Genomic DNA, 12988 nt, shown 5'->3' with positions numbered 1-12988 from the left:
CTTACCGTGTGCCATGACATCATTAACTGTATTTTCTTAATTTCCCCAAGAACCGTAAAAGAGAACTACTACTGTAATTACTGCCATTTTAGAGATGAGGAGAACTGTGTTCAAATAGATTAAACATTTTACCAAAGCCACACAGCAGCAGACCAAGACTGAATTCCAGCTCAGTCTGCGCCAGAACATAAGCACTTAATCCCTGTGCACTGTTGCCCTAATAAAACAAACCAACCCCTGATCTCATATAACCTCAGGTTGACCCGATGGCTCACAAGAATGAGAGTCTCCCAGTGGAATGAAATGGTAACTCTTGTCCTGACACCTGCTTTCCAAATAAATAAAAATAGCTTTCCCCTCTTATTACCAAAGAAATACATACTCCACATGGAAAAAAAGATTTGATACATATGAAAAGAAAGAAGGATGAAAAATAGCAAAATGATATACCCCTAATTCCCCACAGATAACCACTGTTAACTGAGATGGGTGCTTCCTGCGCCATCTTATTTGTTGTCCTTGTCTCCCCTCAAGTCCAGCTTCTCTCTGTCCTCCTCGGCTCCTCCCTTTCCCTACACAAAGCCCACAGCTGCAGAAAGGAAAGGGATGAAGGGAGGCCTGGTCAGGGCCAGGGAAGCAAATTTCAGTTCCTTTTGCTTCTTATCTCAAGGCCTAATTCTGTCCCGAGGAGAAGCAGTTTGGGGAGGCATTTCTATCCTGAGGGGCGGACGGCCCTTCTGGGAAGTCTGACATGCTACCCACCTGACATCACTTCTCCCTTGGCTCTGATCACATGTCATTTCACATTACAGTTAATTGGACGCTTGTCTTATCTTTCCCAATGGACTGTGAGTTCCTCCATCAGGAACTGTGTTCATCCATCTTTGATTCCTCAAGGCCAAATGTTGCCTGGTATACTGTGAGTAACTGCTCAATAAGGGGTCTGTGAATTTGAGTGGGCTCATTGTTTTCTTTTATTTCCTTCTGATAACTGTCCGGGAGTAGGATTACTTGGTCAGAAGGCAGGGGTATTTTTGAGATCTAATTCTACTATACTGCATTTATCTGTGTACATTTCTATTTTGCCTACTAGACTGTGCCCTCCTTCAGGTCAGAGGCATCTCTTTACTCTCTGCAGCTCCTACATTATTGATCTCTTACTAAGAAACAATACATTTAAATGAATAAATGAACATCTAAACTCCCCTCCACCCCCAGTCTGCCACTTCAGTTAAGTGGACCATAGTGCATGTTTCGCTCAGATCAGAAACTCATGGGTTGTCCTTGATTCTTCTTTCTCCCTCAGTCCTTATCCAATCCTTCACCAAGTCCTATTCACTTGACCTTCCAAATAGCTCTGAAAGCCTTCCATTTCTATCCCCGGTTCCCCCACTCTAGTCTAAGCCACCATCTTTTCTCCCCTGGTCTGCCACAGACTAGCCTTCTAATTGCCATCCCTGCCTCCTGTCTTGCCCTTCTCCAAGCCATTCTCCTCACAGAATAGAGTGACCTTTAAAAGATAAAATTCGGAGCAAATCGGAAGAGTTTCCTTTGCCCTTAGGTTAAGCTCCAAATCCCTTCCAAGCAACCCTGCCTGACGTGGCTCCTGCTTTGCTCTGAGCCTCACTTTCTCTAGTCCACATTCCCGTTCTCCAGCCTTGTTCTTATTCCTTGAATGTTTCGTGCTCTTTCCCATTTCAAATTCATGGCACATCTTACGCTTTCTGCCTGAGAGTCTCTCCCTTCCTACTCTGCTCCCTACCGCTTTCTCCTAGCTAAGTTCTCAATCTAAATATCTATTCTTCAGAGAAGCCTTCCCTGACCCTTGTGACCCCCCCCCGAATAGGTTGCATCCCCCTGTTATATGCTCCCACAGGACTCATACTTCCATATCACCCTAGAAAAGACTTGGTTAATGACCTTTCACCTACTAAGCTGTCAGCTCCAAGAAGACAGTGATGGTGACCGTCTTGTACACTGCAGTGATCCCAGTGCTCATCAGAGTGTCTGACACAAAATAGGCTTTTAACACATGTTTTTAAATGAATGAATGAATTGCTGCTTTTACTTGTTTCCATGAATCCAGCCTGGTTCTCCTTCTAGCATTAACTTCATCTGCTTCTCAAAGCAATGTCATTCATACTTGATCCCTCCCCAGATTCAATCCCCATAATACTCTTTGCAACCTTCTCCTTCTATAAATACAAACACACCTTACAGGAACCCTTATTCAGCCCTCCGGAGGCCACTGTGGTGTGCCTGCACTGCCCTAACTCCCAGTCCACAAGCCTTTTGTGCGTGTCCCAGAAACCAAGTTCCTGGAAGCAAGTTAAAAGGCAAAGTTTTCTTTTCCCCTTTGGCACACTCCTCCAGGTCACAGAGCTATTTCTCAAATGTAAGACTCCTCCCTGGATGTCCCTGGAAAACCTCCTCACGACTTCATCTTGAGCAAGGATATCCCCCCCCGCAAAAGACCTTGGAGAATCCCACCTCTAAAAAGTGGAAAAGGTTTAGTACGCTCTGGCATCATGTTTTAAGTTCTCCAGAGCCATAGGAGGAAGGAGTAGATCCTGAAAATCTTACAGAAGATTTTTACAAATAAACATAGACAACTGTCCATCCAGGATGTCTGGAAGAAGAGAGCTGGCCCCCATGAATGGTCATCACGTTTGGGACCAGGACACGAGAAGCAGGTTTTGCACTGCATTCCCAGGACATGTTACTGGTTTATGGTGACTTCAGGTCAGAAATATTTATAGAGTTGAGTCGGTCCTAGGGAATCTGAGCTGGATGGTTACTTCGTATCACCATAGGATCCCTGACAAGTTCACTGCAAAAAAATCCCAGACCTGATTAGAAGGCTGTGCCGTAAAGTCCCCTTGGCAGAAACTGGCTCTTCAAACAAACAACAGCAACAAAAAACTTTAGCTGGACCAGGCGGTGAGTCCACCTTACCATCTCATGGAGAAACACTGCTTCACCTCTGGCCCCAGGGCTCTCCTGCAGAGCGCTGGATTCCACCTGGCCAGTCTCTCCACCCTCCTCCACCGCCTTCTCTGCATCCAACTTCTTCTCTAATTCACTTGAATGTCGAGAGCCTAGGGAGTGTTCTGAGGTTTTCTTCTCCGGTTGGCCGCCTGGCTCCTGGGGAAGGCCTTTGCTGCATTCCAGGGCTCTCACTGCATCTGGTCCTGGCTTAATATTCTCAAGAGCTGCCTTCTTAGGTAAAGATGCTGCAATGAGGATGAGAGTTATCAGTGGAAGGAGACTCCATTCAAGAGAGGCCGTTCCCCGCACAGTCTTTGTCCCAGACTAGTTCTGTGTCACATGGATGGAGGGAATTCTCCCAGCTCACTGCTCCCTCACATTCTTTACCCTTTCCTCCTACCAATGATCAGTCCTCTGATCCCAGAGTCTCAGACTGTTGGAGATGGGAGGGACCTTGAAGATCATCTAGTCCAGTGGTTTTCGATTGGCAACCGTTTGCCCCTCCCCTCTCCGGGGGACATTTGGCAATGTCTGGAGACACTTTTGGCTCTCACAACCGGGTCGGGGGGAGTGGCTACGAGCATCTAGCGGGTAGAAGCCAGGAATGCTTCTAAATATGCTACAAAGCATAAGACCGCCCCCCACAAGGATTACCCAGTCCAAAATGTCAATAGTGTTGAGGTTGAGAAAGCTGGCGCTAATCCAATCTTTTGCCTCTTGCCTAAGGTCACGGAAACCTGTGATTTACACCAAGCTACAAAGATGTATTATGATTACGATTGCAGCTTCCCGTGTGACTCTTCCCAGGGGTGATCTGCACATCAGTTTGGATATATCTTTATATCTAAAGTGATTAAGCTCTGATCTTAAACATCTACCAAGACACTAGAGAGGGAGGCAGACTTCATGTTTGGCCCCTACTGCCTTGCCTGAAGAAGGTCCTATTTCACTGTATAAGGCTGTTTCCACAATGTAGACTCAGTACTTAGCACAGTGCTTGTTACACAGCAGATCCTCAGTGATATTATTATTGTTTACATTGGAATTAACGAAACCTGAGTTCAAATGCTAGTTTCTCAGTGAATCTTGTAACCTTGATACAATGGCATAATAATATATAATAATATATTACAGGGCTGTTGTGAGGATAAAGTAGATTAGAGAGGCAGAGCACTTAGTACAGTGTCAGACATACAGCAGAAGCTCAGAAAAGTTTACTGGTTGAGAATGAACTATTCTCATTGCCTCTAGTTATGCTGGTGACTTAAGGCCTCTGACCACAGTGCTGGCTTTAAGATCAGACCCAGGAGTAGCATCCTGATGTCAGAACTAATAATGCTTCAGAACTGACAAAGTGTTATTTTCCTCTGCCCATCACTTAGCAGGCTTGTTTTTTGAAATTTAACTTAATTTTTGAATATGTAAAACAACTACAGAGTTGAAAAGTTAAAATTACATAAAAAAGTGGTCTCAGAAAAGTTTTGCTTTCATCCCTGTTGCTTCCATTCTGTTCCACACCTCCACTGTCTCCTATGGACAACCATTTTTACTAGTTTCTGGTTTATTCTGCCATAGTTCATTTTTGCATATATAAGCAGATACTTGTACCATATATTTTTTATTCCCCACCTTTATTACACAGATTATAGCCTGTGATTTATACTATTCCATGTTTTGCATTTTTTTTCACTTAAGAACATATCTTGAAATCTATGCCATATTAGTAATATAAGTAGGTTAACTGTTCTTTAGGATGTGGGCTAGTTTGAGTTCCCCTCAAAGTAGAGCCTGAGCCAAGGTCCTGGCAGCAGGTCGCTTATTCGAAAGGTGGTCCCAGGAAGCAGGAGTGAGGAGGTGAGACAGTGATGGAGGAAAAATCCATAAGTGGCTACCACAGTGAGCAACCAGAACTCAGTCCCTGGTGACCCTCTGAAGAACCACGAGGAATATGCCCCATAGTTATTCCACCAAAGGGTGTATGGCTGGGGCATTAATCCCCTGACTCCCATCTCCTATTGGGTAAGAGCTGCCTCAGTTAACTCTCCATATACTTCTGGGCTTTCCTGAGCAAGGGCTGGGTGAGTTCCTCCCTTCAGAGAAAGCCCCGAGGCAGAAAACCAGAAACACAAGGCCAACACTTCAGATACAATGCCTTCCGTGTGCACACTGTCCCCCGCAGATGAACAAGAGTTTGAGGAAATGGTGCCGGGCCCACAAAACTGTGGACTCCATGGGACTCAACTGTGAGTGATGCACCTTAGTTATTCAATCCACCTCCTAAAGGTGGACGTCTGGATTGTTTCCTGTTTTTTGCTATTACAAGTAATGCCGTGATGTGCATATACATTTTGTACTTGTGCAGCTGTTTATTTAGAATAAATTCTTGGAAGTGAAACTTCTGGGTAAAAGGGTAATGCGTCAGTGATTTTTTTTAAAATATTTTTTTCCCATTTTACTAAGAACTCTTAGTTGGATGTTTGCCAGTGTCTCTTTTTGTAAAGCTCAGGGTCTTCCATTCATTGACTGTGGACTCTTAAAGTGAGGAGTGGAGGAAGGGTCTGCATGACATGTGAGCTTGTTCAGATCACTCACTGTCCTGCTCAAAGCCCTCCTCACTCTGGCTCAGCCACACATCCCCTCTTCTCCACTCCCCTGCGTGACACTGAGCAGACCTGGTACCCCTGACAGGCCTTATACTCCCCTGCTCTGGTCCTCCCTGAGACTCGACTCTAACCCAGTCTTCAAGACGCTAACCTAATAACACCTCTTTTGGAGCCTCCCCAGACCACGCTCTCCTTCCCTCCACTTCCTGCAGCACTCACCGTAATAACCCGTGCGGTGCCAAGCCATCAGGTTACCATTTTCTTTTCACTTGTATGTGGTGCCCATCCCCGGGTTAAGTTCCTCAGGACAGAGGCAGCATCTATGTCTAGAAACTATCTTCTAAGGGCCTAGGAGTCCAATATATATGGTTGCTGGATACTTGTAAGCTATAAAAGAGTCTCTGTAGCTCAGAACGGAAGGGCATTGTCAGGTTCCCAGCATGGGATGCTTTATGCATGAAGTGGGTGACCATGGAGACAGAGACTCCTAACGTCCCCTAGTATCCATTCTCTTCCTCATTTTGAAATAGAACCTTCCCTGCCGCTCAGGTTTCGCTAGGTACCTGGCCATCCAGCCAGCGATGCTTCTCAGCCTCCCTTGAAGGTCAGCATGGCCATGTGAGTTATGGCAGATGGGATGGAGGTGGAAGTGATGGGTGCAACCTCTGGGTCCACCCTTAAGTGGAAGCTGCTTGGGCGCCTCCCCTGACCCCCTTCCCACAGGCAGGAATGTGCTGGTGGGGGGTTGTTGCGCTCACTTTGACCACACAGGCAGGAACAACACCCCTGGGGACAGCTGAAGGAACCTGGGACCCCAGAGCATCTCCCCGAGCGCATCCACCTACCTCTGGTATGCAAGATAGAAATCAACCCCCATCTTGTTTGAGCCACTGTGTTTTGTTCTCTATGTGACAGCAGCTTGGCCTGTACCTTAACTAACGGAACCATGGGTTTATGAGATAGGCAAAACATATTTTTCTAGGTAGACTCCTGTTTCAGATGCACTAAAATATAACTATTTAAAAGAATTCTTTTGTACATTCTTCAGAAGAAGAATGAGGCAACTCCTAATATCTCTTAGGGTAATTCTGGAGTTTAAGTTTAAATTAAAGTTAAATTTATATGGTTACTCTGACCCCCCTCTAATAAGCATTTCTAGAAGGGGACCCAGAGAGTGTTAGTTGTAGCTTGTAAGTCAGCCCTTTCAGAAGGATCCCCCCCTCGCCCCCCAACCCAAGAATGGAGGTTACCAAGACGTAGCCTTGAATCAGACAGAAGTCAGACAATTAATTATTATGACTAATTGAATAATCCTTTTTTTTTTCATTCAAAGCGATCAATGATCTAACTTTCAACACTTTAGTTATAATGCAATACTTACTTGGTATCTCTTACTTTTTGGGTTGCACTGGAATTTTGCCTAGTTTAGCCAAAAGTAGAAGAATGGGTTTGAGCAGAGTGACTAAAAATTTAAATCAGGTAACCTGGAAAATTGTCTTTAATTCTATTTCTTTTATCTATTGCTACCGTACAAAAGAAAGAAAAAATAATTTATTAAGGAAGGTGAAGTTCTTCATTTGGAATAATTATGGAAGAAGATAAGTAACCTACGTGAACCTAATTCCATCAGAGAGCAAGGTGAGGGGCCCTCCGCTGTCGGTGAAACTTTTGGCATCTCCCTCTGGCCATTGGTCCTAGATCCACGTGGCTGCCTCCTACAGGGTCCCTTGTTCTGCCCTGGCTGCTACTAATCACAGTCAGGGAAGCAGACTGGAGTCTCCATCAGTGTCTTTCCAAGACCAATTTGATACAGACTGGGTATTCTGAATTACCGAGAGAAGGAAGGAGAGAGGGAAAAAAAGTAACAGACTGTCTGCCAAAGACCCCTTGGGGCCTGGGGACCCTCTCTTTTGGAAAGGACAGCCAATCACATAAAAGCCTTTGGAAACACTTTTTTCCTCAAAGGCTGCGCTTCCTCTTCTAACCCTCACTCTGTTCCACCCACAGCAGCCCATGGAGCATTCTCCAGACAGGGCATCACTTAATTCCCCTACGTTTTTGGTCCTCTTGTGCCCCATCCTGAAGGGAAGGGGGAGGGGAAGGGACTGATGTTCACTGAGCATCTTCTGAGGACCACACCCTGAGCAGGCATTTCATGAATATTTTCCCATGCGGACCTCATCCCAGCCCTTGAGATAGGAGCCATCCCTGCTTTGCAGAAGAGAAACAGGCTCAGAGATATCAACCAGCTGTCACACTGCCCCAAAATGGTGAAGCTCAGATCTGAATCTGCCCAGCTGGGGTCCAAAATCTATACACAACAGTCAGCACCTCTCAGCCCATAATGCCCTTTTCCATCTTTTCTGCATTCGGAAGTCCTACCCATTTATGAAGGCCCAAATGTCACCACTTCTGAGAAGTGTTCCTGGAATCCTCCTGAGAGGGCTGCTTCTTTTAGATGCCACTGAAGTCCTTTCTGAACACCCCTTTCATGATACTTTGGGTACTTACACTCTCCCTCATTCAAAAAGCCCAAAGGAGCACATATCCAGACAAAACTCTAATTCAAAAAGATACATGCACCCCTACGTTCATAGCAGCACTATTTACAATAGCCAAGACATGGAAACAACCTAAATGTCCATCGACAGATGAATGGATAAAGAAGATGTGGTACATATATACAATGGAATACTACTCGGCCATAAAAATACACAAAATAATGCCATTTGCAGCAACGTGGATGCAACTAGAGATTGTCATACTAAGTGAAGGAAGTCAGAAAGAGAAAGACAAATACCATATGATATCACTTATATGTGGAATCTAAAATATGACACAAATGAACTTATCTACAAAACAGAAACAGACTCACAGACACAGAGAACAGACTTGGGGTGGCCAAGGGGGAGGGGTTGGGGGAGGGATGGAGCGGGAGCTTAGGTTTAGTAGATGTAAGCTATGATATATAGGATGGATAACAACAAGGGCCTATATAGCACAGAGAACTATATTCAATTTCCTATGATAAACCAAATGGAAAAGAATATAAAAAAAGAATGTGTGTGTGTATATATATGTGTATAACTGAATCACTTTGCTGCACAGCAGAAATTAACACAACATTGTAAATCAACTATACTTAAAAAAAAAAAAAAAAGCCCAAGGGGCGTGTTAGGCTACTTCCACAAGCTGACCCTGTGCTGCAGGTGGGTGCCGAGTTTCAGTTTCCCTTCCTAGTTTGGAGCTTGCTGGGGGAAGGGACTGCATCTTAACAATCGTTTTAACTCTACAGCCCATAGCAAACACGTGAGGGATCATGGCAGAATGCTTAAAAGCATGGATTTTTAAAAATCTGGATTAAAATCCTGGCTTTTACACTTCCTTGCTATGAGTCCTCGGGCAAGTTAACAGATTCCTCTCTAAGCAAATGGGGATAATAGTAACTACCTGTACCTCATGGAGTTGTGGTGAGAAGAAATGCGATAATACATGTAGAACACTTAGGACAGTGCCTGACACCATGATAGGTGATCAGAAAAAGCAAGCTTATATTAATTTTTATTTTTGTGTATGGTGTTGGGGTGTGTTCTAATTTCATTCTTTTTTACATGTAGCTGTCTAGTTTTCCCAGCACCACTTATTGAAGAGACTGTCTTTCTCCATTGTATATTCTTGCCTCCTTTGTCATAGATTAGGTGACTATAGGTGTGTGGGTTTAGCTAATATTAATTGAAACAGAAATATTCTTAAACCACAATGAGCATTTATTGGTTTGTCTGTCAGCCATCCTCTCCTCTGAGGTTCTCATTACTTCCCTTTTGTGTGGCTCACAGTTGGTTGTTGGTTCTCACTCCAGAGACGGCCCAGGGACTCTCGCTTGGCCAATCTTAGAATCCTATTAGTCTGCCAACAGTGACTGGTCCAAGGCTGGGCATGTGACCCAAGCAGGCCCAAACACAGAGTCCTCCCTGTGTTTTTTTTTTTTTTTAAAGGAAATTGGGAGGAGGATGCTCTTTCTCACCGCTAGGGTCGCTAGCCATGTTCTCTGCAGATGTGAGGTAGAAATGTGGGATGGGTGGATTGTGTCTGGAAGAGTTGAATCCCCAGTTCCAGCTCTGCATTCCATTCCATGAGCTTTCCCTCCTGCCTTACATTTACTGAGTACTTGCTGTGTATTAGACCCTGTTCTGATAGCTTTACATCTATTAACTAATTTAATATTCACAACTTAATACTAACATTATCCCTATTGTACAGATCAAGAAGCTGAAGCATGGAGTGGTTATGTTAACTTGCTGGAGATTGTACAGCAAAATGGCTGAGCCTATACTTGTACCAGGCAGTCTGGCTCCAGAGCCCGCAGTCTTAACCGCTTCACTACATTGCCTTGCAAACTCTGTTTAAGTCTGGTTTTTCCTCTCTTGCAATGGAAAGAGACCCTCTCCTTTACTTTACCTGTAGAAGTCTCAACTCCCAGTGGCTTCTCTTCAGGCCAATCTCCACTCTCTGAGCCCTGGAAAGAAAACTCTTCCAGGCTGGAAAGAGACTGTAGCTCCTTTGGGGGGGTTCTGCATGGGGTGCTGTTGGTGCTGATGACGGCTGACACGCGGAGTGGCACGGACACAGCAAAGGGCTTGGAGATGTTCAGGGCCTTGCGCTGGTGACGGGGAGAGGGCTCCATCTGGAAGAGGCTGCTGGTAAAGACAGATTTGCTGGGGCTGTCGTTTGAGGTGTAGAACATACCCAGCATCTTCGGGGCTGTTTGCTCGCTCTCAGGATCCTCGATGGGTCGGAACACCTTCAGCTGCTCAGGCGGGGCCCGGGCCTGAGCGCCCTGCAGCTGGCTTCGGTCACTGCTCACGTCAAAGCCCCCCTCGGCCCCCGCCGGCATCCCCTCCTGGCCCCATTCGCCCTCTTGCTTGCTGAGGTCACATGAGCTGCCAGTGCTAGTCGAGTGCATTTTCGCTGCTGGAATGAAAAATCCACCAGTGGTGACTGTTCGATTGAAATTTCCTTTGGTTTCTTTCCCTAGTGAAAAAGCAAACAAACGTGGTCAGCAGCCTGAGCACACACATCACTGAGCAGCCTTCCAGTAAGGGCAGGCACACAATATTTGAATATTGGAAAGGCATAGCACGATAATAAGGGCATAGCTATCCTAATAAAGACAGGTACATAACATTTGGTTGACAAGAGGAAACATCTCCCTATGTGCACAGAATCTTGTCATAATGCCCTGATAGAACCACTTTGTTGTATCGTATGTATCTGTTTTAAACTTTGCAGGTAGAGCAGTTTCCAAAAGACAGACACTGCTGAAATTGTCATCCACCAAGCATTAAATGTAGATCATGAAAAAATAAAAAGAAGGTGGGAGATGACAGAATGATGTTTGCTCAGAATGAATATAAAAAGGCCAAAATAACAGAATCTTGTTTCATTTTAAAACTTTAAAACTTATTGTTTTAAGTCTTCTCTGGCAGATGGACCCAAACGGGGGTTTTGATTTCCCAGCAAGGAAACAAATGCTGTTCTCAGCTAGACCTTTTTGCCTTTTCCCAGGCTTCCTCCTGCTGATTCAGAGGACGAGAAACTAGAAATGTAAATTAACTAAATGTTAGAAAGCACAGTTGTGAGGAGTGAGTTCCTGACTGACTTAGAAGTGAAGGCAAAGAAGAGAAAAAATCTGTGTGTGAAATAAATAAGCTGGGAGACAACAACTGAATTGCCAGGGATCTGGAAAATAATTCCCAACTAGGCACTAAGTGCTACATCTTAGGTAACATTAAGTTTAAAATTCTTAGGAACCACTCTGTAGGAGAAGTGTAATTATCTCCCTTAACACATGAGGAAACCGAGACTTGAGAGGTTAGATAACCTGCCCAATGCCCACGGAAGTGGTGACCTAGCTTTTAGTGTCTTTTAGCTTTTGAAATATTAAATCCTGCCAAACTGGGCAAGAACTGCCTCCAAGAGGTTTCAAAACCAAGCAAATTGATGAATATAAAGGTGAGAAAATGCTAAAAGGATTGAGCCAGCTTAAAAAGATCTCATTGAATATTTTACAAGTTTAGTATTATTTTTTGAAAGTTGTTCTAAAGATTTTCTGTTTTGTTTCAGGCTGCCTCATTTATCAAAGAGCAACATACCTTGTATTAAAGGGATTCGAAAGTCATGGTACAATCATGGGGGAGTTTAAACAGTCTGCTGCTAGGGAAGCCCTGTGTATTGCCAGTTGTAGCAGTGCTTGTTGGCTGCTTAACAAAAACAGAAGCAAGGGCTACAGGCAAGTCAGCCCTTAAGGCTGGAGCTGTAAGAACTAACATGGTGAGGTGCTGCTTTGGTGATGGGTGTAACCTGGCATGCAACTGTATGTACATCTGCTCCAACCAGCAATGTCCAGCTACGTGCCAGGCTGGTGCCTGTCAGTGTTTATTGATGAATGAAGGAATGAATGACTCTACCAACTCAAAATCATGACTTGACAAACACAATGAAGCTAATGCCTACGGAAACACCTAAATTCAAAACTCTTCTTTATGCCCCAGGGGGAGCCTCTTCTGCCTTAGTTTTCAGGTGTTGACCCTTTACCTGGCTCAGGATTGAATGCAAGGAGGCTGCTGTCTCCAGCTGTGGGGAGACAGGCTGGAGAAAGAGGCCTCGTGGAGTAGGGGAGGTTACTGCAAGGGCTGTGTGTGCCCCTTGAGTTCCGGAAAGTCAGGGAGGGATCTGGGCCTGGGGGATTGTGTGTGGCCATGACTGGAGCTGAGCAGGGTCTGCGGTTTAGGAAGGCAAGTCTGGTGTGGGAGCGCCAATCTCCCAGTTGTAATCCCCAGTTCCAGATCCAACTGAAAAATCTCACCTTCCACAGGCACTGAGCACAGCGAGTCCATGCTTTTAGCTGGTCGGATAGTAGCCTTTTCCACTAAGGACAAAAGAAAAAATATCCCTGATGAATGCTTGTTCAGAGAAAGTGTTTAGAACAATAGGTCAGGCTGTAAGTACAAAAAAGAAATTTCTTTAGGGAAGTTTTTCAAGTATTTATAATTTTCCCCTTTGGAAAACATTCCCCACTCCACCTTAGATGTTCCTACTTTCTTGGTGGGACTGACCTTATAAAAATAGGGCATTTGTAGATCAAAGGTTTATTAACATTTTACAGATAAGGGTAAGTTACAATTTTGTCACGTAGCTATTAGCAAATGAGGAGTCCTGAACCCGATTTTATTGTACAGAAAAGACTCAAAGATTCATCCATGGAGTAGAATCCATGGGGCTCTAGGCAACCCCTCCTATTTGACTAGGCCAGAGAGCAGAATTCTTGGCTGCAGCCACATTGCTCAACACCCAGGAATTTGGTACAACAGGTGAGAGGGAGCCCAGGGGTACTTTTC

The 12988-nt window shown here is 44.7% G+C and overlaps 1 protein-coding gene across 1 annotated transcript in view; it reads right to left on the bottom strand.

Annotated features, from left to right (window-relative positions):
- Window positions 1–12988, bottom strand: part of ARHGAP31 (Rho GTPase activating protein 31) — a 117459-nt gene that overhangs the window by 12352 nt on the left and 92119 nt on the right. The window contains exons 9-11 of the mRNA XM_022559385.3: window positions 12457–12519; window positions 10050–10622; window positions 2956–3233 (exon numbers count right to left, since the gene is read on the bottom strand). Of these exons, the coding sequence (XP_022415093.2) occupies window positions 2956–3233; window positions 10050–10622; window positions 12457–12519 (914 nt within the window). The remainder of the gene's footprint in view (window positions 1–2955; window positions 3234–10049; window positions 10623–12456; window positions 12520–12988) is intronic.

This window comes from Delphinapterus leucas, chromosome 4 (genome assembly GCF_059928025.1).
Source record: "Delphinapterus leucas isolate spDelLeu-1000000601 "Yukka" chromosome 4, BTC_Dleu_Yukka2, whole genome shotgun sequence".
NCBI lineage: Eukaryota > Metazoa > Chordata > Mammalia > Artiodactyla > Monodontidae > Delphinapterus > Delphinapterus leucas.
Note: the sequence above shows the minus strand (reverse complement) of the source record. Positions and strands in the feature narration are given on the sequence as shown.